A 22,905-nucleotide genomic window follows, 5' to 3' on the forward strand; every position below is an offset into this window, starting at 1 on the left:
AAGAGGAGGGGGAAACTGCAGTTGGATGCAAATAATAATAATCTTATTGCCTCATTATCTAAGATGAGCAGTAACCACAAAAAGGATATATAATCAGTAAGTATACATCATCACTTTTATAAAATTAAGTGAAGCTGTTCTGATACTAATAACCACATTAAAAATCCTTTTTAAAAATGTATATTTATTATTTAATGTATTTTTTTCCTATTCTTTCTTTCTGGTTAAGTTTTCTCTTCCTTTCTAGCAAGGTTGCTCTTACCTCCATCTATGACTTAGGTACAGAAACATGGTCTTTTTCTTCTACATCATCCTTCCTCTCCAGGATCCTGCCTCATTTTTTGTGAACTTTGATGTAAGCTTGTTTCTAAAACAAAACATGATAATTGAACAAGGATTTAAGAATGGTAGCACTGTATAAAGAAAAAATAGAAGCCATTACTCATGTAGGATTTTAATCAAAATGCAGATTATGATTCATCTGGTCTGGAAGATAAATTGGAAAAATAGGATGAGATTTTGTATTATTACATTTATAGGTGATGCCAACAATACTGGTCCATGTACCATCCTTGAAGTTGTGTACCTCTAGAGAATTTACCACTCTATTGCCTCATCTTATTAAGGATGGATGAAGGGAAAATAGTTACAACCCTTTGGGAATGCACACTAACTTACTTGTATGACTGTATTTAGTGACTGAGAACATCATAGATATTACATAATTAGTATATCAGAACCTAAAGTGAGATAAATGCGGTACCAAATTGGTTTTAGATACAACTTAGAGTTTCTAATAAAATCAGATTTCTTGAGCTGGTAAATATATCCTTTATATTCATTTTTCTTCTTTTCTTCATCTCTTATTTGTTGCAATGTCCACTGCAGAGAAATTTGTTATGAACATTTGGTACTAATTAAAATAACATTACCTGAAAGGAAATGAACATCAAGGGAACACACTGATACAAAGACTCATTATAGAAATTCTATATCAAATTTCCATGTTGTGTAGAAAACATCACACTCTCCATGAAGCTCTGCCTTGTTTAGTGGGCCAGGGAGTCCCTACGGTGCCTAGAGCAGAGATTCTCGTGATAACAAGATTGTGGCTGATGCCAGAACTGCAGCCACAGCAGCATCTGTCTGCTGTGAACATGGAAGGACAGAAATAGAAAAGACATGTATTATTTCATTACAGCTAGAGACTGCACACACACAAATGACAAAAATTTTCGGCAGTTGTTCTGGGTTTAAAATTTCTCCTATTTCAAATAGTTGTACCATCATTGGCTTAAGGAACAAACTCTTAAAAATTATATCATATAAATTTGTATGTTAAAAACGGTATATCCAAAATACGGAAAGCCGAAACTAATTCAAGTAAGTATAATTTCCTTACCACTTTAAAATACGTTAGGAGAAATTAATTATGTTTACTTCCTAGTGGTATGCTGTGGCTTCTGTAAAAAAAAAAAAAAAAAGCACAGAAAGTCGGGAGCATTACTCAAATGACCTGGATGCTGATTTTAATGTAGTATAGATTTAAACAAACCGATATCTAAATTTATAGGCAAAACTAAAGATTGTAAACATAATGAATATCAGATTGAATGTTCTACTTTCTTAGAAGAATGAATTAATAAACAGTTAACTCTAGCAGGGAGTGTCCCAGAGACATAGACTAGCAGACTTCTTGTATAAAACTACATATGATTGTTATTACTCGCACTTCAGCTAACTTGCTATATCTCATCCTCTTCAAAAACTACATATGAGATTTTGTTTTTTTGTGGCTGCGAGACCCGCAAATAAAGGCTAGCGCCGGGGCTGCGGCGGGAGGAGCGCGGGGGGGGGGGGGGGGGGGGGGGGGGGGGTCGGGCGGGGGGGCGGGCGGCGCCCGCGCAGCCTCGGGCTGGAAAGGGTGCAAGATGACCAACGAAGAGCCTCTTCCTAAAAAGGTCCGTCTGAGTGAAACAGATTTCAAAGTTATGGCACGGGATGAGTTAATTCTGAGATGGAAACAATATGAAGCATATGTTCAAGCTTTGGAGGGAAAGTACACAGATCTCAATTCAAATGATGTGACTGGCTTAAGAGAATCTGAAGAAAAACTAAAGCAGCAACAGCAGGAGTCTGCACGCAGAGAAAACATTCTTGTCATGCGATTAGCAACCAAGGAACAGGAGATGCAAGAGTGTACTACTCAAATCCAGTACCTCAAGCAAGTCCAGCAGCCCAGTGTTGCCCAACTGAGATCAACAATGGTAGACCCAGCCATCAACTTGTTTTTCCTAAAAATGAAAGGTGAACTGGAACAGACTAAAGACAAACTGGAACAAGCCCAAAATGAACTGAGTGCCTGGAAGTTTACGCCTGATAGAGGCCTGATGCCGTCGGACTATTCCGAAGAAGAGGCCACCTCCGAAAAATTCCCCTTCTAGAACATGTAGACACTTGAGAAATGTTTCTGTTTGAAGAAAATAGAGGGGAAAACAGAAGTCTTAAGTCTGTGGCACACTGTGTCTTCAGACAGTTTGGAGGATTGAAAACCTAGAGGTTTTAAATCATGAATTGAACATGTAAAATTCCAGTAAAATGTAAAAATGGAATATGCATCGCTCTTAACCTTGAGCATAGTGACTTATAGACACTGTACATCAGTTTTGCCAATAAGACTGTGGACTTCATGATTGTTGAACTACTGGGTCAAAACTCAATGAGGTGATTTTGCCTTTAAAGGGTTTACATTCTAAGAACCAACTTCTAATAGCCGTGAGACAATCAAGCCATAGCTACCAGTATAAGTAGAGCATATATTTTTATCCATTAGCTCTCAGCTCTATATTACATAATGGAGCCTTAAATATGTGGTTTTTATCAATGGTTTGTTCTTTGAATGGTTGTGGAACTGTAGATAACCTTACCTTAACTGAGGACTGTACAAACGTGAAGGTGTGGTCTCACTCTTCAGGTTTAAAACTGTTGGAAGCATTATAAGAATTCGTTTTATAATTAGATTGTATAAGGTATTGGCTGTGATGAGACTCACGTTACTCAGTAAACCCTCATCTCATTCAGCAAGCACATGTTAAACAGCATTGTTGTTGGTGTTAAATGGGGGAATGTGTTCCTTCATTGTATTTGGGCCTTTTGTATCGAATTCTTGATATTAAATTAAATGTGCCTTGAAATAAAAAAAAAAACTACATATGATACATGCTAAAGTTATAATCAGTTCTTTTCATATCCCTAAACATATACTTTGTAAATTGCTTCTCATCACTTCCATGAAATCTGGTTTATGTTTTGTTTGTTTGTTTGATGAGATTAAATTAAAACAAGTCATTATCTATTTCTGACATACTGTTCTTGCATAACTTTATTATTTGTATTATGTACTGCCTTTCTGTGCATGGGGATAAGAAAAAATAAGGAAAAATAAGATAATCAACAATTTTAATGAAAATATGAGAAATTTTATTTTTTAATATTTATTTATTTATTTATTTATTATGTGTACAATATTCTGTCTGTGTGTATGTCTGCAGGCCAGAAGAGGACACCAGACCTCATTACAGATGGTTGTGAGCCACTATGTGGTTGCCGGGAATTGAACTCAGGACCTTTGGAAGAGCAGGCAGTGTTCTTAACCACTGAGCCATCTCTCCAGCCCCTATGAGAAAAATTTAAAGTGCAATTAAAGAGAGTTACATTCCAAATAGCAATAAAAGACTAACTCAAATTTTCTCTGCTATTAAATAGTCTATATATTTACCACAACATTCATGGGAAATAAAAATATAAAACTACCTAATATTATTAATTATTGACTTAAATTTTCAGTTTTTCTTAACAATTCCTTTGGTATGAAAGAAAGGAAATGATGCAGTACCGCACTGTGTTTGAAGGGTAGAGATTTGATAGCTACAGTAGACACCAGTGGCTGGGAATGACAGGAAGAATATCAGAAATACTCAAATGATTTGCATTTCTCTGATGGCTAAGGATGTTGAGCATTTCCTGCAGTGACTTTTAGCCATTTTAGATCCTTTTGTTGAGAGTTCTTTTTATAGATTTATACCCCATTTTTATTGGATTATTTATTCTTTTGATGATCAATTTCTTGAGTTCTTCATATATTTTGAAGATCATTCTTCTGTCTAATGTGGGGTTGGTGAAGATATTTTCCCATTCTGTAGGCTGCCATTTTGTTTTGTCGACCATGTCCTTTGTTTTACAGAAGTTTTTCAGTTTCAGGAGGTCCCATTTATTAATTGTTTCTCTCAGAGTCTGTGATACTAAAGTTATATTTAGAAAATGCTCTCCTGTGCCAATTCATCCAAGTGTACTTTCCACTTTCTCTTTTATGATTTTCATTGTGGTTGGCTTTATGTTGAGGTTGATTTGACTTGAATTTTGTGCAACCCTGAGATTCCATCTTACACTTGTAAGAACAGCCAAGATCAAAAACACTGATAACAGCTTCTGCTGGAGAGGTTGTGGGGTAAAGGGAACACTCCTGCATTGCTGCTTGGAGTGAAAACTGGTACAGACTCTTAGGATATCAGTATGGCAATTTCTCAGAAAATTAGAAACAACCTTCCTTAATACCCAGTAATACCACTTTTGGGTATATATCAAAAGAATGCTCAATTGTACCACAAGGACATGTGCTCAACTATGTTCATAGCTGCATTGTTTGTCATAACCAGAACCTGGAAAGAACCTAAATGCCACGTGACAGAAGAATGGATAAGGACAATGTGCTACATTTACATAATGGAGTACTATACGGCAGAAAAAAATAATGATATCTTGAAATTTGCAGGCAAATGGGTGGATCTAGAAAATATCATATTGAGTGAGGTAACCCAGACACAGAAAGACAAATATCATATGTACTCACTTATAAATGGCTTTTAGACATAAAGCAAAGAAAATGAGCCTGCAATTCACAATCCCAGAGAACCTAGACAATAATGAGGATCCTAAGAGAGATATACATAGATCTACATGGGAAGTAGAAAAAGACAAGATCTCCTGAGTAAATTGGGAGCATGGGGACCCTGGGAGAGGGTTGAATGGGAGGGGAGAAGTAGGGAAGGAAGCAAAGAAAAATGTAGAGCTCAATAAAATCAATAAAAAAGAAATAATCAAATGAAGTTCTTTCACTAGTGTACACCAGAAATCATGTTTCTGTATAAATCAGTTTTTCAAAGTACTAAAACTATGATTTCTTTTCCTATTGGATTTCCAGTCTTCAGAATACTTGTCCTATGGAAGAACAAAATCACAAACACAAATGTACAAATATCTTCTAAATTTCCGATATACATTAGGAAAATGTAACCAAACATCCTAGAGGATGGGGTTTTCTGTTTGCTGTAACATTATCACAAATTCAAATATTAGTTTTTAAATAATTTATGAAAATATAATGTTGCTTTGGAAGTCAAAAATATAAAACAAATCATCTTTGTATTCTAAAATAAGGATAAAGCCTTATTTAAGGATATATTATAGTTTTAGATTTTTTATATAAAAATAAATGCAAAACTATCTAGGACAGTGGTTTTCAGCCTATTGGTCACACCCCTTTTGGGGAATTAACTGACTCATTCACAAGGGTCACATATCAGATATCAGATACATTAAAATTGATAATAGTATCAAAACTATAATTATGAAGAGCAACAAAAGTAATTTATGACTGGGGATTACCACAACATGAGGAACTATAGTAAAGGAACACAGCATTAGGAAGGTTGAGAACCACTATCTAAATTGTATTACCTAATGCATAGATTTTTTTTAAGTTTTCTTCTCTCTGTATGGGTATTTTGTCTACATATATGTATGTCTTGTGCAGGCCACGGAGGGCATTGGATTCTCTGGAACTGGAGTTACAGAGGATTTTGAGTTTCACTGTGGGTGCTAGTAATTGAACACAAATCCTCTGGAAAAGCCACCAGGGTTCTTAGCAAATGAGCCACCCTGTCACCAAACTTTTTCTTCCTGGGTTCTTAATGTATTGACTGAGTCTTTGTCTAGTTAGAAAGATTGGTCCATTTCAACTGCAGTTTAAAGTATAACCATGCTTTTCCCTGTTGAGACCTAATACTGTTTGTAGCTAGAAGTAAAATATGATTACCAATTTAGTAATTTGTTCTCTGATACTTATTGCACCTATCATCAATCAGATACTTAGTAAATCTATGTACTTAACAAGGAAACATTTATTTGCATGAGTTTAAAACCTACAATTATACGATGAAACTTTGAGAGAATTCCTTTAAGAGGTGACATAGCTGTTCCCAGAGTTTCACTACTGACCTCTATTTTTCTTGCCCAATTTCTTAAAGAAATATAGCAGATAAAATGAACCACATAGAAAGTCATGTACTGTAGCATATTTTCTTGGTAGCCAATCATAAATATAAGGGACTTTCCACATTGGAAATACCCTTTTCCAATCAATAATTTTTCTGAATGGTGTGTGAAGCATATGAGTGTGTGTGCTTGTAGGGTTGGAGGTGTTATGTGGGTGGGTGGTGGGTACATATGTGTATGTATGGTGTGTGTGAAAGTGATATATCTGTATGTTTTGTGTGTTTAAACTACAGTACATCTGTTAATATGTTCAAACCCTTTAAAGATAGCATCCTGTAATGAAAAAAAAAATCCTTGAAGAAATATGTGAACTGCTGTATGCCTGTCCTGTCTAAGTAGATTTGTAAGTTTCACCTGTAAAAGGAACTCTAATACCTAGTGTTTGTAGCATATTCGAAGTTAGGAATCTAACCATGTTGGAACAGAGAAACTCTGTTTGCTGCAAGGCCAAAGCCCATCCCATCCCACCTCTCTTTCTGTGGGTAAGGTACACAGAAAAAAAAATTAAACTAAGGTAAAACTAAAATATTTAAATGATTCTAACCAAGGAATTTTTTTTCCTGGTCTTGAATGAAGTCAGATGACTAAAGGAGGTGTATTAAAATGTAAACTGAATCATGAAAAAGTCAAAACAATACTATTGTTTAATGAGGGCAACTCATCCATATTAACTCACTTTGGGATAACTTAACTGCAGGCTTCATGAATGACATCTGTGTCATTCATGATGACCACTAGACTTCAACACCTAACTGGCAACAGTAAGAAAATGCGATAAATTTGCGGTTAGAGTCTGGTGGAGCATACAAAGTGACTCTGGTCTCTATTCTTTTGTATTTCATTTATGATTTGTTGCTCCTTTCATTGATTAACATCAACATTTATGAAACGAAGCACTTGATACATGTAAAAAATATAGTTTAAATTATAAACCAATTGAAAATTAACTGGCTAGTTCAAATACCTTGCAGACATTAGATGAGCCTTTAAAATAATTTTGCCTAAATTTCTGGCAACCAACCTAAAATGGACATATTACATTATCTTTAAATATCTTTTTAACACGTTGACAGTCAAAGACAACCATTCTTTCATCACACAGACCTGGACCAAAATTCTGATTTTTAATATTGATTTTCCCAAATCAAAGGTTTTAGTTTCCCAAACCTTAAATTCCTCACCTGTTAGGAAAATGCAGTCTAACAACTATATAAGCTATTTATGTGCAATGAATTAAGAAAGCTTCAAGTATGAGTCCTTTTATTTACTGTCTATTATCTCTGGATATATAGCATGCATCTAGTGTTCATCTTGTCCAATATTGATATTAGTAGCAGTATCAACACCAGCTTGATTATTGTGACCCAAGGGTCTCTATAAATTTTTATTGCCCACACAGAACGATGCTTAATTAAGATACAAGCAGCAGCATCAAGATATTTCTTGTTTTTCTTTAGATGATGTAGAATCAAGCCTTTGGGTTTAAAGAGAGTCACTAGTCTGTAAACTGTAGAAAAGCTACATGAACATTAAACAGCTAATTCAGCCAACAGCATGATGTTATTTTTCTTTAAATGATTTGTAACATAAATATGTGATGGCATTCAAATTTTAAGAAAATTCACTGTATACTACCTTTGTTTTCAATTCTACTGTACTAGTTTCCTAATGTTGCACAATTTATTATAAAAAATCTTGGCCATTTTAGGACAGCATTGTCTTTCTCACAGAATATATGTGGGTCAGTGGTATGGAAGGTCCTTTGGTCTATGTGTTGCTTTTATTGTTTAATGAATAAAAAAACTGCCTTGGCCTGTTGACAGGGCAGAACTTAGGTAGGCAGGGAAAACTGGACTAAATGCTGGGAGAAGAAAGGTGGGAATAGAGACACCATGGAGCTGCTGCCAGAGTAAGACATGCTAAAACTTTGCCAGTAAGCCACTGTCCCATGGCAATACACAGATTAGTAGATATGGGTTAAAATAAGATGTAAGAGTTAGCCAATAAGAAGCTAGAGCTAATGGGCCAAGCAGTGATTTAATTAAGACAGTTCCTGTGTGATTATTTCAGGTCTAAGCTAGCTGGGTAGCAGGGACAGGCAAGTGGGCCCCCCTTCATACAGATTGGGGATCCACAGGTGATTGAGCTAGATGGCTCTGACTGAAGATACCATGGGGTGTGTGAAAGCTCAGTAACTGGGGTTCATTCCTTAAGTCCACTTACATGATAATCAGTGGGAATCCTCATCAATACACCATATAGCTTTGATCATATTTGAGAGCATAAATACAAGAGACAATGACTGCAATGTACTTAATTGCATGATCATGGAATCTAATCATGGTATAACAGGTGATTGTATATAACTGTGAATCTCGGAGTTGGGATATTGGGGTACAGTCTTAGATGTCATTTACTACATCAGGCTTATTAGAGGTAATGTGATGCTTCAGGTTAGCTTTCAAATAAAGCAAATGCTATGAACCCACCCACATCCTTTAAATTCTATTTAAGAGATTTCAATGATAAAATCATCTTATTTTTCAGAATTTCTCTGTTAATCCACTTTAACATCACCTATAATAAAGATATTTTTTATTTCTAAGTACTGAGTCACGTCATTTAAATAATACATATGTGATGATTTCAGCATCTAAAATAAGTGAAATGAGCAACCCAAATAAAATTTCAAGCTAACAAGTCAAAATGCTACTTTTTATAAAAACTAAGCAGAACATCTTTTGCCTGGGGTCATATATTCAGCTCTAAAGATTATTTTTGCCTTGCATCTTGCAAAACCTTAATATATTTTAATAATTAAAGTACACTGAATTCCATAAAAGCATAATATTCTATTTTTATACATGGTTCAAATTAATTTTGCTAATAGGCGCCTTCTCTCTATCTACAATTATTCACAGATAATAAACATATTTAGGAAAATAGCTGATATTATATAAAAATAAAATCAATGAATTCCTAAGCATATATAATATATAACATTATAATATATAAGCCAAAACATATACATTCTTAGAATCATTTAAAGATAATGCATTTGCTTTTTTAGAAGATCAATAACAGTTATTGTATTAAAAAGTAAATGCTATGCAACACGCTTGAATATAGAGACATTGGTAGATCAATGTGTCACATCATAGTACAAAAATATTAGTCAAAAGATCAGAACATAAATCTGTACATGTGTGTGTCTTTGAGAGAGAAGAAGAGAAAGTTGGAGAGATGGAAAAGTGAAAAAGAAGGGAGAACAGAGAGAGAGAGAAAGGACATTTAGGTATTTAAATTCTCATTTTTTCTCTCTTCCCATATGTGTATTTCTTTCTTCTTCTTCTTCTTCTTCTCTCTCTCTCTCTCTCTCTCTCTCTCTCTCTCTCTCCTTCTCTCTCTCACTCTCTCCCATTCCCTCTCTCTCCGTCTCTGTCTCTCTCTCTCCACATATACATACATATGTGTTTAGAAACAAGCATTAAAAGTGATCAATTCCCAAAATATTCTTATCTAGGTCTTTTTTTCTGTCATACTTAAAGAAAATTTAATGTTTCTAATTTAAATGCAATTAACAATTTATCACTTTGTCTTTTTTCCTTTCCACCCTCCAGCCTCTTTCAGCTATAGATACCTGAAACCCCTCTCATGCTCCCTGACTCTCAAGTTGCTGTGCATGTATATGTTTATGCATAACTATATATAAATACAACCTGAAGAGAAAAGTGGCCCTCATTGCAACCATGTACACATCAAATGCACATTAATCAAAACTACTGTACACAGAGGTCTGTGTTGCTTCTGCTGCAACCAGTTTTCTGAACCCTGTGATATTATTTGCTTCATCTTCTATGGCTGATAATCAGCACATGCCTTTACAAAAGAAGTCTTCTTTAGAAAAAGACTGACTTTCCTAATTTAGAGAGGTACTTAACATCTTCAAAAGATGCATCAGACCTTCAAATTTTAGGAACAAAATAATTACTATGAAATGTTCTGGGAGTTAAACTATTAAAGCAAAAGTCTTTCAGCCTTCCCTGCATAGTGAGTGGTGTGTGGTAAGTTCTTCATTTCCCAGCTTTCCTCTTATTATCCTCATTCCTCAAGGGGAAGACTTAAGTATCTTAGATTCTCAAATGAGGAGGAAAAAAACCTCAATCTGTATTCTATTGCAAATAAGTAGAGATAATTAAGAAGCTTCTTTGGCCAAATATAATTTTTGCCTTGAAGAGTAAAGCTAAGTCCCTTGCAACAGCCATTATTAATGATGCTCATATAATTACTATTTGAAAAAAAGGATATCTTCCCAGAAAAATCAATTATAAACCACCAAATGTTCCTTGGACTTCTCAAAGAAGTTCTACGCCTAGTGTCCCTCATGACCTCTCCATTAAGAGACTGGCTGGCTATGCTCCTAATGGTTGCATTCAATTATTTAGAGGGAATCTCTATGCTTTTGCATCTCATATTAAAATGGCCAGAGATTTTTTTCTTGATTATCTGCCTTGCAGAACTAAAGGCTCACTATGGAGAGAACAGTCATCTGATTGGTTTTTCTGAAAGAAAGAAAGAAAGAAAGAAAGAAAGAAAGAAAGAAAGAAAGAAAGAAAGAAAGAAAGAAAATGTAATTGAGTCCCCTACCATTAATGTTGCTTGTCATAGAAACATGGTGACTTTTCCATCACTGCAAAACTACAGGGAAAATAATAATTTTAAAAGTCTAATGGAAACCAACCAGTATGAGCAGCTGAATTTGTCAAGACCTGTTTTCCTTTAGGTCATAACACACTGCTTTTCTTTACATTCTTCTCTTTTTTTATTTACTTTTTTTATTGATTTTTATTGAGCTCTACATTTTTCTCTGCTTCCCTTTCTGTCTCTCTCCTCCCCTTCAACCATCTCCCAAGGTCCCCATGCTCCCAATTTTCTCAGGAGATCTTGTCTTTTTCTATTTCCCATGTAGATTAGATCTATGTATGTCTCTCTTAGGGTCCTCATTGTTGTCTAGGTTCTCTGGGATTGTGACTTGTAGGTTGGTTTTCTTTGTTTTATGTTTAAAAAGCACTTATGAGTGAGAACATGTAATGAGTGTCTTTCTGTTTCTGTATTACCTCACTCAAAATGATATTTTCTAGATTCATCCATTTGCCTGCAAAATTCAAGATGTCATTATTTTTTTTCTTCTGCTGTGTAGTACTCCATTGTGTAAATGTATCACATTTTCCTTATCCATTCTTCAGTCAAAGGGCAATTTATGTCTATGACAAACAATGCTGCTATGAACATAGTTCAGCACATATCTTTGTGGCACGATTGAGCATCCTTTGGATATATACCCAAAAGTGGTATTACTGGGTCTTGAGGAAGGTTGTTTCCTAATTTTCTGAGAAATTGCCACACTGACATCCAAAGGGGCTGTACCAGCTTGCATTCCCACCAGCAATGCAGAAGTGTTCCCTTTACAACACAACCTCTCCAGCATAAGTTGTCATCAGTGTTTTTGATCTTGGCCATTCTTCCAGGTGTAAGATGGAATCTCAGAGTTGTTTTGATTTGCATTTCTCTGATGACCAAGGGTGTTAAATATTTCCTTAAGTGTCTTTCAGCCATTTTAGATTCCTCTGTTGAGAGTTCTCTGTTTAGGTCTGTACTACATTTTTTATTGGATTATTTGTTCTTTTAAACATTATTCTTCTAATCTCAGTTGATGATCATCCAACATTAATTAGTCTCCAAATGTAGAGTGATCTTTAATCATATTGTCTTAGCCTTTGACACATTCACTTGGCAAAACTGCCTAAAAGGAGTTAAGCTGAAGGCAAATGTAAGCTGTAGAAAGACTTCATGAAATTGCAAAAACTATTCCAATGCTACTCGTATTGAGGACAGGATAAGAATTTGTGAAGGGTTAAACACTAATGTTGAGTGGAGATGCTAACATGAGAGGAAACACTAACGTGAGTGGAAACACTAATGTGAATGGCCACCTGGTGTGGAATACTTGTTTAACTAAGTAACGATATGTTACCCTTGTTTACATTATAACAACCCAGGTGGTATTTTAGCTAGAGACCAGTTTATGACTTGCCTTCTGGTGGGTCTCCATAAGGCTGCCTTCAAGTCAGTAAACTATGATAAACTCTTAGAGGTCATTCAGGATACAAAGGAAAACTCTTCTTCATTTTTAGAATGCCTCATTAAGGCTCTGTTACAACATACTAACCTAAATCCAGAGACCCTAGAGGGCAGAGAGTTCCTCATGACTTACTTTTTTTTTTCTCAGAGCTTTCCTGATTTAGGCATCTAGAGAAAGGACCTTTGACCCCACAGGCAGAAGTCTTAGAGTTGGCTTTTAAGGTGTACCATGCAAGAAATGATAAAAACCCATAACCACAAATGTTAAATGCTAGCCACGGCCACACAACCAGCCAAAGCGAATGACTGTCCTATCTGTGCTGTCCATTCTGCTCCCTTGCCACCCCTTACCACCACTGGGGATTGACAGTTGCCAGACTTGTATTTCAAATGTGGTAAAACTGGGCATTGGGCCTGGGCATGTCCTAATCCTTATATTGGTCCCATGAGACCTTGTTCAAGGTGCAATAGGGAAAGGCACTGGGCAATCAATTGTCCTCGTGCATATTGTGGCATGGATACATCAAACTTAGACAATTCCCAAAGAGACCTTCTAGGTCTGGCCATGGATGATAAGGCTGCCTGGGCTCCTTTTACCTGACCACAACCATCATCTGAGCTAGGGAGTGTCAGTAAAATTTCATGGCATCAGGTCCATCTCCTTTCTCTTGGACACAGGAGCCACATACTTGGTACTGAGGGAGTTTTGGTGACCTACCTCTTCTTTTAGTTCCCCTATTGCTGTGGGGTAGGAGGAAAGCCTTATCTACTTTATCAGACCCCACCACTTAATTGTATATTTTTCAGGGTATTTATCTCATTCATTCATTTTTAGTCATGCCAACCTGCCTATCATCTCTTATGGGAAGAGATATTTTTAGCTAAAGTGGGGGCTTCTTGTTGTAATAGGAATGGTGGGCCGCTTCCCGCCACCCGGCTAGCTTTACCCAAAATAATTATAGGGAAACTGTATTCTTTTAAACACTGCTTGGCCCATTAGTTCCAGCCTCTTATTGGCTAGCTCTTACATATTGATCTAACCCATTTCTAATAATCTGTTTAGCCCATGAGGTGGCTTACCAGGGAAGGTCTTAACCTGCATCTGTCTTGAGTGGGAGAATCATGGCGACTCTCTGACTCAGCTTCTTTCTCCCAGCATTTGGTTCTGCCTACTCCACCCACCCTAAGGGATTACCTATCAAAATGGGCCAAGGCAGTTTCTTTATTAGCCAATGACCATCCTCCATCAGCTTCCATTTAGGGGAAAGGATTTGGGGATTGGTTTGGGGGAGAGAAAAGGACTTTGTCCCCAATTTTAATTGGAGATGTGCAGGGGTTGGCACATGGTTGAGGTAGTGAGTAGTCAGTAAAATCCCATAAGAGGGAGAAGAGATGGTGTAACAGTGGGGAGAAAGGTGATCAGGGATGGTTGAAGTTTTAAGTGAGAGGCCAGGGGTTAGATCAGGCCATCTATACATGAGTTCAAAGGATGAGATGGACAGGGGCTTTTCGGAGAGAGCCTGGAATCTGAAAAGAGCCAGAGGCAAAAGCTTTACCCAGTCAAGGTAAAGTTCCTGTGACATATTAACATTTTTAAAAGAACGGTTAGTTCATTCTAGCTTCCCCGAGGACTGAGGATGGTATGGAATATGAAAATGCCAGGGAATGTTAAGAACCTTAAAGTTTGAGAGATCTGGGAGGTAAACTTTGGGCCATTATATGACTGAAGAGAGGTTGTGATTCCAAACCAGGGGATAATTTCTCAGAGAAGAACATCAGAAACTGTCTGGGCCCTCTTGTTAGTGATGGGGAATACTTGAAGTTGAATCTGGAATTGCCTTGGTGTGGTTCTTAAAATGCGGGGCGTGCGGGTGCTGGTCGCTGGCTCTGGCACCCAAGTGGTGGCCGAGTTCCCATCAGCAGGGCGCCATGCGGCGGAATTCCCAATCTGCAGTGGATGTGAGCAGACCCATGGACACAGAAAGCAGCCATAAAACATTTATTGAGGGAGAGAGGAAGAGGGGGGGGAAGAAAGAAGAGATAGAAAAAGAGATAGACAGAGAGACACATGCGCACACCAAGGAAACAGAAAGGGAAGAAGGCCTAGATGGTGTTGGGAAGGTCAGAGGTAATGGGAGTGGGCGTGGCTTGTCCCTTAAAGAGACGGGAAAGCACAACACTTGGAGACTCAAAGAAGTCAGAGATGCCAGAATCATGGGGTACCTGCCAAAGGAAGCTGCTAACAAGTGGAGTGAGTCCATGGGAAAGAAGTGTGTTGCAGTCAATAAAGCTGAAAGCAGATGGAGATCTGAATAGTGGCTTGAAATCAGAAATGGAGATAGAGAATTTAAAGTTTTCCCAGAATGTTTCTGGGCTTGTTTTGGTCCAGTATTTCCTCACTATTCTCCCTTCCCTATGTTTTGGAATGGTGAAGTATATCCTCTGCCACTGTATATTGGAAATATGGATCTGCTTTTTTTCTTTTGATTTTCACAAGTTATTAGAGTTAAGAGAGTATATAAATCTAAGAACAGAGTTTGAAATTTGGGATATTAAACATTGTTGGCATTGTTAGAAGACTATGGATACTTTGAAGTCATACCGAATACATTTCTGTGTTATGTTAGGGCTACAAGTCTATGGGAACTAGGGAGTGAAATGTGTAGTGGTTTGAATAGGAATGGCCCACACAGACTTATGTATATGAATGTTTGGCCCAAAGGGAGTGGTACTATTAGGAGGTGTGGCTTTGTTGAAGTAAATGTCGCCTTGTTGGAAGAAGTACACCACTGTGGAGATGGGTTTTAAGGTCTTATAAGCTCCTGTCTGACCAGTGTGATGCAGGTTTTGTCCTGATGCCTGCAGATGCGGTATAAATCTCTCAGCTCCTTCTCCAGCACCATGTGTGCCTGCGTGCTGCCATGTCCTGTCAGGATGATAATGGACTACACCTCTGTAACTATATGCCAGCCCCAATTAAACATTTTTATAAGAGTTGTCATGGTTGTGGTGTCTCCTCACAGCTTTAGAAACCATAACTAAGACAAACAGGAAGTATTTGTTTGTTTCTTTCAGAGGACTTTGTTAAGAATTTGTCTCTGAACCAAATTATAATAGTTCGTACTACTACATGCTACAGTACCATTCTGTTCATTCTACTACATGCTACACTATGGATCGCGCCTGTACTTCATGTACTACAGTACTACAACTGTAGCATACCACTGCACTATAAGATAGTTCGTGAGCCTTGGGAAAGGGCCTGTTGGAGATTGACACACACAGACACAGAGATGGAGACATGGCTCATCCTTGAATTCCCCAAGAACGCCCCCTTTATTGTGTTTCAGGGCAGCTTATATAGGGATCTTAAACTGATCGCCCTGCCCCAACCAAACCCACCAGAAACCACTCCCCTGCAAACAGGAGCTCCTGAAGGTCTCCTGCTCAGAGCAGCTACAAACACAGGAAAACAAGGCCAAGGAGGTAGACAGGTACAGGGAGCATAGGTCCCTCGGGTAAGTCCGCTGCTCACTCCACAGACTCAAGGACAGGCAGAGTCAGGAACTACTGCCGCCTTCTCCTTGCCCCACCACCAGACCGGCAGGCAAGCGGGATATGAGCGGCTCTGGCTTGCCTCAGTTCCAGCATTTGTTGCCGCAGTTGCCGATGCTCCTGGCACCGCAGCAGTGTCCCCCTCAGCATCTCCCTCAGCCCCACAACCTCTACTAAACGATTTCGGGAAATTTGGAGAACTACTTCCTGCTGTTTATTGGGTGAAGTTTCTTTGGGGGTATTCACAGTGACATTTCAGGGGTCTTGGTGCATAATTGTCTCTCTAGTCAAAAACAAAAGAGAACACAACAGTATACACGAACACATTCTATCTTTTTGAGGCCCTCAATTCACCCTCCTGCCTCCTCATTATTACTTTTTTTTCTGTTTGTTTCATTTATTTATCTGTTTGTTTGTTTATTTGAGACAGGGTTTTTCTGTGTAACAGCCCTAGTTGTCTTAGAACTAACTCTGTAGACGAGGATGGACTCAAACTCACAAAGATCCACTTTCCTCTGCTTTCCCAGTGCTGTGATTAAAGGTGTGTGCCACCACTGCACAGCACTTTATGAATTACATTTTTTATTTATTAAAAATTTCCACCTCCTCCCCTCCTCCCATTTCCCTCCCCTTCGCCCCTCCCCCTCCATTTCCATTTCTAAGAGCAGTCAGGGTTTCCTGCTTTGTGGGAAGTCCAAGGTCCTGCCCCCTCCATCCAAGTCTAGGAAGGTGAGCATCCAAAGAGACTAGGTTCTCACAAGGACAGTCCATGCAGTAGAATCAAACCCCAGTGTCATTGTCCTTGGCTTCTCAGTCAGTCTTCATTGTCAGCCACATTTAGAGAGTCTGGTTTGATCACATGCATGTTCACTCCCAGTCCAGCTGGCCTTGGTGAGCTCCCATTAGATCATTCACACCGCCCCCGGAAGGGATGCACCCCTCGACATCCTGACTTCTTTGCTCATGTTCTCCCTCCCTCTGTTCCTCCTTTGGACCTTGGGAGCTCAGTCCAGTGATCCAATGTGGGTCTCTGTCTCTATCTCCATCCATCGCCAGATAAAGGTTCTATGGTGATATGCAAGATATTCATCAGTGTGGCTATGGGATAAGGCCAGTTCAGGCACCCTCTCCTCTGCTGCCCAAGGAACAACTTCAAACTCTATTACAGAACTACAGTAATGAAAACAGTATTGGCACAAAAACATAGAGGTTGAACAATGGAATCAAATCGAAAACCCGGATATTAATCCACAAACCTATGAACACCTGATTTTCAACAAAGAAGGTAAAATTATACAATGGAAGAAAGAAAGCATCTTTAACAAATGGTGCTGGCATAACTGGATGTCAACCTGTAGAGGAATAAAAATAGATCCATATCTATCACCATGTACAAAACTCAAATCCAAATGGATTAAAGACCTCAATATTAATCTGACCACACTGAACCTGATAGAAGAGAAAGTGGGAAGTAGTCTGCAACTCATTATTACTTTCTTACTGGCCAGACTTCTGGAGGGTGTCCCTCAGTGCATCTCTGGGGATGAAAAACACATACACAATCCAAACTCTCTGTGCACATTCCATCTTTTTGTGCTCATTATTTCTTCTTTTAATCTGACTGTCTATACACTGTTTCTTTAAATACTTATTATTTTTGTCTACACACTCCATCCTTTCATGGCTTATTATTTCTCCACTCCTTTTAATCTGATTGTCTATACTGTCTCTTTTAAACGTACTCTTTTTCTTCTATTCTTTTTGAGGCCTTCAATTCACCCTCCCACCTCCTCTTTATTAGTTTCCTCTTTATTACTTTTCTGCCTACCAGCTTTCTGGAGAGCCTCTAGTTCCTGATCTCAGTTGTGCCTGTACCATGTGGAACCACTATCAGGCAGAAGTCTGGGGATGAAAAACACACATAGAAACCACATACCCATCTTCAATCCACCCTCACTATTCCCGAGGGTGATCTCTCAGCATCTCCCTAGTTATTAATCTCTCTGGGGGCCTCCACTTGTACTGTCTGCGCTACTATGTGTCCTGCAGTACTACATCTGTAGTGCAGCACCTGCACTATGGGACCATTTACGAGCCGGGCAAGGGACTGGAGATTTAAACACATACACAAACAGACAGAGAAACAGAGCAGCTGCAAGCATAACAGGTTGTTTACAGGAAATTCAGGGTCTGGTGGTCTGCAGTTCCCAACACCAAATAAAATCCGGGGTTTGCGGAGAATTTTTATTTACTTCTATTATCTTCTATAAAGTGGGTGTTTTGAATCATATCCATGTACACAGTCTTATTTCTGTCCCTTTTTAAGTTAGATGATCATACAAAAAATACCTGTAACACATCATTGAAGTCCCTTGGGAAAAAATTGCTCTCAAGTTTGAAATTCAAGTATATACCTGTATTCTACCTTCAAAAACCAGACTCTCTGAACATGGCAGACAATGAGGGCTGCTGAGAAGCCAAGAACAATGGCACTGGGTTTTGATCCTACTGCATATACTGGCTTTGTGGGAGCCTAGGCTGTTTGGATGCTCACCTTTTTAGACCTGGATGGAGGGGGGAGGACCTTGGACTTCCCACAGGGCAGGGAACCCTGACTGCTCTTTGGGTAGAGAGAGAGGGGGAGGTGAGTAGGAGAAGGTGAGGGAAATGGGAGGCAGAGGCGGGAGGAGGCAGAAATTTTTAATAAAAAATAAAAAAAATTAACCTTGAAAAAAATATATTAGATGAAGTTATTTTCTCCTGATTCATCCAATGGTCATTATTTTAAGGAATTTCAGTTTTCCAACTCAAGTCTTGAGTAAAAAGAAAAATCTAATTTTCTAATTTTTATGTTATAGAACTCATTGTCAAGCAATAAGTCTGTTATTCTCAATTTCACCTAATTTCTTTGAGTTTCCAAAGCTATATTTTTATCAAAGTATTACCATCAATAAAATACGGAAATCTGAAACAAATGCATCATTTTACTATTATAAATAAATGTTATACTACATTCAAATTTTCTTTCTATAGAGAAAAAGGACAAATATGGGAATAGAAAGAGCAAGAAACTGAAAGGTGCTCTATGTACCATATTAAAAGCTAAGCATCTTTGTTCTCTATAGCAGACCCAGAATTCCTTTCTTCATGCCATGCTGTCCCTTGAAAATTAAAGCTAAGACTCCTTTGCAATCTAAATCTATATCCAAATTTAAAGTGAAATGTATTTCTATATTAAAAATCCTCTGTGGACAAAACTTTAAATAATTAAAGAGGTGAAACATTTTCATTTTTGGCTTAGATACCAACCCAAGATAGTGAGGTATTTAATATTAACAACTGAAACAAAATAGAAAAGGGTCATTTCAGGTAAAGGGGAGGCGAGGGTGAACACTCAAGCCAGGTGGAACATGACAAGTTCAAAAAAACAAAAGGGTCTAGTGGTTCAATGACAGGAGGGATGGGGCTGACATATGTGTAAAAGAAGTCAAGCAAAGTAGACCATTCCTTCTGTCCTTCACTCATTGAAATGTCCATGTAAATATATAGTGAGTTTTCAATGTCGATTCATATTAACGTTGCTATTGAAATTGTAAATGTTGCTAAGTAAGCCTAAGTTATAATTAATTTATTAAACATTTCTTGATATTTATGATTATAAAATATCTTCATATTTTTATTTCTTTAATACCAAGATAATAGTAAATTAAATTTACCTCCTCTGTTACTCAGGAAGATAATTAGCTTTAAACTTTATTTACTTGTTTTGCACTTTAAATCCAATAGGGTTTTGTAAATCTTTCTTTTAAAACCACAATTATCCAATGGTACAATTCATTCACAAATTTTATTTTTCAAAAGTATGTAGTTTAGAATGAATCAAAATGCTTCATTATTTCCAATGGTAAAACTCTCTAGGAAATTTATGTTTATATTCACATATGCATCTTACACATACATAGTTTCCATGCTTCTTTAAATAAAATATTTAAATTTTAAAACCTTAAATATATGTATCATTAGCTTAGTAACAATTTTTCAGGCACTAAGGGAATTTGACTTTACAGTAGCCCTTTGTCTCTGATTGTTTTCCGTCCCTTGATGCTAGATTGTGAGTCCTTTGTTCATATTTGCAGCTCCGCAATGAGGACCTTGACTGACACATTGAGAATGAAATCTGAGAATTTATGATTGCATTAATTACTCATTCAGAAATCTCTTCTTTTCTTTATTCTTTTTTTTTATTGAAAAAAAGTTGCATAAGACATGGTTAGAACAAAGTAGTCTTGGTTTCTAGAATGGTTATAAGCTATCAATTTTGTTCATCCTTTGCAAAAATCATCCTTTGAAAAATTACTAGGTATGGATACAGTTTTTCTTGAAGGAAATTTTAGTCTCACAAAAATAAGAGCATAATTTCACTAATTTTCCTTTCTCATAAGAAAGATACACACACACACACACACACACACCTAGTTTAGGGGAGCGAGAGTGGTCAATCTGCTACACTGGGCTCTCTTAAAGATGGTTTCTTAATGCTGTAAGCTCATTATTGATGGGATAAGAGAAGAGTTTGGGGCCCTCGACAAGGAATGTGTGAAATGGGCTATTTCAGCCACATCCTACAGACATTGAAACAAACCATTTCTAAAGGAGACCCTTTTCAAAGTTAAGAACTCAAATACACTGAAGATTATGGTCTGGCAATAATATTGCATTCAAAGAGTTGAGAGTGTTAGAAGAAAAGATAGAGTCAGCATGAATAATCTGCAACAGATTTATTCTGAACTATCACACACAGGAAAATGTGTGGAATATATAAGAGAATAAATGCAATCATGAAGGGAACAAGGGCAATAATAGGCAAATTTGGTTAAATGGAACTTTTGAAAGAGAATGGTTCTTTTGCATAAGTGTATATATGCATATATGCATGTTTGTATTCATCAGGTATATATTATAATAAAATAATACTGGGATGTCCAGAAAAAAGAAAAACTAAAAATTATATAAAATAAGGTGTGTACCTGAAAATCACACCTGAACTTGAGTACAAAGAGAGATGTAAAGTGACGTGAACAACACAATTGCACAGTTAAGACACCAAGTTTCACCCATGGACAAAGAATTAAGAAGAACAAATGTCTACACAAAGTGGCTGCACATTTTCAGCAAGCAGTAAATTCACAAGTGTGAAATATCCAAAATGAGTTCATACGTGAACATTTATTTTAGATTTGCAAAATATAAAGTAAATAGAAAAATGATGAAAGTTTTAAAGCTAGTGAGGCATTAAGAAGACACCATTGGCAAAGAATGGCAGACTTACAATAGGTTTCTCACACAATGGAAAACTGAAAAATATCACCTTCAAACTTTTTGATAGAAAGCATTTATCAACCCAGAAATCTCTATTCTGCAATTTTTTTTTTTAGAACAGGAGTAGAATAAAGATGTTTAGAGATAAACTAAAAGAGAGAATCTGTTACTAGAAAAACCTATCCTAAAAGACCAGGTTTCAGTAAGAAGAAAAAAACTCCAAAGCATGATATAAGAAATAAGAAGTAACTGGATATCAACACGTTAAAGAATGAAAATAGACATTATATATATATCACTGTGCACAAAACTCAAGTCTAAATGGATCAAAGATCTTAACATAAAACCAGCCACACTGAACCTTATAGAAGAAAAAGTGAAACGTACACTTGAACACATTGGCACAGGAGACCACTTCCTAAATATAACCCCAGCAGCACAAACAATGAGAGAAACATCAGACAGAGGTCTGATCACCAAAATATACAAAGAACTCAAGAAATTGGTCATCAAAAGAACACATAATCCAATTTAAAAAAATGGAGGACAGACCTAAACAGAGAACTCTCAACAGGGGAATCTAAAATGGCTGAAAGACACTTAAGGAAGTATTCAACATCCTTAGTCATCAGAGACATGCAAATCAAAACAACTCTTAGATTCCATCTTACACCTGTAAGAATGGCCAAGATCAAAAACACTGATGACAGTTTATGCTGGAGAGGTTGTGGGGTAAAGGGAACACTTCTGCACTGATGATGGGAATGCAAGCTGGTACAGCCCCTTTGGATGTCAGTGTTGCAATTTCTCACAAAATTGGGAAAAAAAAAAAAAACCTTCCTCAAAACCCAGTAATACCACGCTTGGATATATATCCAAAGGATGCTCAATCGTGTCACAAGGACATGTGCTCAACTATGTTCATAGCAGCTTTGTTTGTCATAGCCAGAAACTGGAAACAACCTAAATGCCCCTCAACTGAAGAATGGATAAGGAAATATGTGATACATTTACACATGTATCACATGTGTATGGAGTAATACACAGCAGAAAAACATAATGACAGCTTTAATTTTGTAGGAAATATGGATGGAGCTAGAAAATATTATTTTGAGTGAGGTAACCCAGACACACAAGACAATTATCACATGTACTCACTCATAGGTGTTTTTTTAAATGTAAAGCAAAGAAAGCCAGCCTACAAACCACAATCCCAGAGAACTTACATAGATCTAATCTACGTGGGAAGTAGAAAGTAGAAAAAGACAAGATCTCTTGAGTAAATTGGGAGCATGGGGATCTTGGAGGAATATTGAAGGGGTGAGGGGAGAGTCTATGGAAAACTCAGCAAATGCTACTTTAATATTAACTTTATTGCTGAAGAGTGAACAAATTATAAAAACATATATAGTATAACTCCTTCATACTTTTTTATAAGTATTTTTATTTATTTTTTATTAATTTTTTAAATTACCACTTCCTCCCCGTTTCCCATTT

At 37.2% G+C, this 22,905-nt stretch overlaps 2 protein-coding genes across 2 annotated transcripts in view; both read left to right on the forward strand.

Annotated features, from left to right (window-relative positions):
* Epha6 (EPH receptor A6) overlaps positions 1-22,905 on the forward strand; it is an 839,925-nt gene that overhangs the window by 487,043 nt on the left and 329,977 nt on the right. The window lies entirely within an intron of this gene.
* Positions 1,884-3,189, forward strand: LOC126505788 (pre-mRNA-splicing regulator WTAP-like). Its single transcript, XM_050149040.1, has one exon. The coding sequence runs from the start codon at positions 1,932-1,934 to the stop codon at positions 2,442-2,444; it is 513 nt and encodes a 170-aa protein (XP_050004997.1). The 5' UTR covers positions 1,884-1,931; the 3' UTR covers positions 2,445-3,189.

The sequence above is a fragment of the Alexandromys fortis genome, unplaced genomic scaffold, assembly GCF_014885135.2.
Source record: "Alexandromys fortis isolate MF-2015 unplaced genomic scaffold, M_Fortis_MF-2015_v1.1 scaffold_4, whole genome shotgun sequence".
NCBI classification, from domain to species: domain Eukaryota; kingdom Metazoa; phylum Chordata; class Mammalia; order Rodentia; family Cricetidae; genus Alexandromys; species Alexandromys fortis.